We start from the raw sequence: 2,581 nt of genomic DNA on the forward strand, positions 1-2,581 counted from the left end.
CTATAATATTGTCATAAAATGTCTTGAGGGGTTAAGACTACATTGAATATATAGACATTTTGTATGCTATTTGTCTTTCACTAATCACTGACTGGCCAGTGTTTGCTACATTACCTGCAAAAGTGATGGAGTGTGATCTGTCCCCGAGCATTTGGTGCTAATGTTGACTCTGCTAGCACACAAGGTGAACGGCGGTCAGGAGCGTTTCTTTTATAAGCCTTCTGTCCACAGCAGGCTGCACAACTGAAACTACAGTCTTATAACACCTAGTGTGCCCTCTTGTCTGTCACTGTTGTTAAAATGCACAAATCCAGATAAAAAAGTCGGAAGAAAGAGCAGAACCAGAAGATCACATGTTCAAAAACCTCACAACAGTCCTTATGTCCTGTCAGTGCCCTCCTGCACCCCACGTGTTTCTGATCTAAACTGGTGAGTACTTTTTAACCACGTCTGTTAATGCTACACTAAGATTTGCATTCTGCTCATGTTTGCTCGTGGATTGAGTTTAAAAGCAATAACAAAATATCAACAATGAGATATTAAATAAATATACTAAGCTACGTTTATACAAGTTTATTTAATTGTATCGCACGACCGCAAATGTTTGTCAAACAGGTTTAAATACAATATAATTGATAGAGCGGTACAGATACAGCCTGGCTGCGTGTCAGTTTGCGTTGCTATTATCACGTTATGATTGAAATTGGGAGCAGACCTGCGCTCTTCCCGAGTTAATTAAAACGCCCCCCTGATTGGACGGGCGGATAATCCCGGCGGGCCTCGTGCTCCTACTAACTTGCGAGCAGGGCAGAGCGCGATTCACAATCTGCCCAAGGCAAGGGAGGCCAAGGAGACGCGCGAGAGGAAACCGACTGTACCAGGGGGGGACACGAGCGCTCCGGTCTCACCGAGCACAATTAGAGAAGTGTTGTTGAACGTGGGCTATGCGCGCAACAAGGGGGGAGCGCAGAGTACAGAGGAGGTGAATGCACGTAGAGGCTCAGCTTCAGATTCACAGCCTCCTTCTTGAAGAGTCACAGCACTGACAGAGGAAAGGAGTGAGGGAAGAGAGGGAACTCCTAGAAAACAGCAACTCTTGGAGAGAAGTAGTGAGTACAACCTACAGTCTTCAAAAACAAAAGATAGGATAAAGGGGGGGAAAAAGCGGAAGAGTAGACTTTTCCTGGTCAGAATCTGCTCTGGAAGAAAAAACATGAATGTCAGCGAAGAGAATCTGCTCAAGTCCATCAGCAACGATGCGCTCCTCGACCTGACGCAGCGCTACGGACAGTCAGCCTTCGGGTTTGGCGCTGGCCATGGTCCTGGAAGTCCCGGCCGGTTCCAGCTCACACCGGCCACCGACTTCCTCTCCGGGCAGACCGCGAAGTCCAACGAGAGTGGCGGGGAGCACACGAGCGACGACGAGGACGGTTTCGACTCGTTGGACTCCCGGAAGAGGGGCTCGTCGTTCGGGGACGACAAGCCCGGAGGGCCCCTCGCCAAGAAGTCCAAGGAGCAGCGGTCCCTGCGGCTCAGCATCAACGCCCGAGAGAGGAGGAGGATGCACGACCTGAACGACGCACTGGACGGCCTGCGCTCCGTTATCCCCTACGCCCACAGCCCCTCGGTGAGAAAACTCTCCAAAATAGCCACTCTCCTCCTGGCCAAGAACTATATCCTCATGCAGGCTCAGGCTCTGGAGGAGATGAGGCGGCTGGTGGCTTATCTAAACCAGGGACAGACTATAACTTCACCAATCCCCACCGCCCTGGCGCCCTTTGGACAGGCTGCCGTCTACCCGTTCTCGGGCTCTGCACTCGCCACCTGTGCTGAAAAGTGCACCACTTATTCCGGGACACCGTCGAGTCTCTTCAAACACTGTAACGACAAGCCTTGATTTGCTTTAATTCTCTTTCCTGAACTTTTACCTATACTACACCCGCGTCGGTCTCCCAACCACTTTAGTTATTTTTAAATCATTCTGTGGAGAAAAAAACAGTTTTAGTCTAATGCGTAATCTTAAAATATGGTTAAGTAATAATACTGCAATGTTTCATCCAGGTTTAACGGACGCTACATAGGAAATAAACTGTTTAGGCCTTCTTATAGGATAAAGTTACACCTGTCACTCTCTTGCTAGACAGAGACTACAGGCCATGTCCAAATTATGAGTTTTGGTAAATTTCTGGAAACATTCTGTTATAAGCTCTTATTTGTAATCTATGCAACATTCAACAACAACAATAACACGACAGGTAAATGCCAGGAAATGCGACCCAATCTCGACTTTTAGATTTAACACAATTATGACTGTGCTGATGCTATGTGGGGGGGAAAAAATCAAATGATGTGATGTTGGCTGATATATTTTCTGAAACGATGTATTGACGATTTTTTAAGTTATTGCACATCTCACATGATTGTATTGTACAACTGTGGAAAATTACTTAACTCCAAGCCCGGCTATACTCATGGTTATATAACTACAGCCTGTACACTGAAGAAGCGTTTTGGTTGTGTTGCAACATGGATTTCATATATTGTTTATATGTCTTTATAATTAAAACACATATCTATGCTT

General features: G+C 46.5%; 1 protein-coding gene across 1 annotated transcript; it reads left to right on the forward strand.

Annotated features, from left to right (window-relative positions):
* The first annotated feature begins 1,213 nt into the window (after positions 1–1,213).
* Positions 1,214–1,897, forward strand: bhlhe23 (basic helix-loop-helix family, member e23). Its single transcript, XM_062427805.1, has one exon. It carries the CDS (start codon positions 1,214–1,216, stop codon positions 1,895–1,897), a length of 684 nt encoding a protein of 227 aa, XP_062283789.1.
* The last annotated feature ends 684 nt before the right edge of the window (positions 1,898–2,581 follow it).

This window comes from Scomber scombrus, chromosome 10 (genome assembly GCF_963691925.1).
Source record: "Scomber scombrus chromosome 10, fScoSco1.1, whole genome shotgun sequence".
Lineage (NCBI taxonomy): Eukaryota > Metazoa > Chordata > Actinopteri > Scombriformes > Scombridae > Scomber > Scomber scombrus.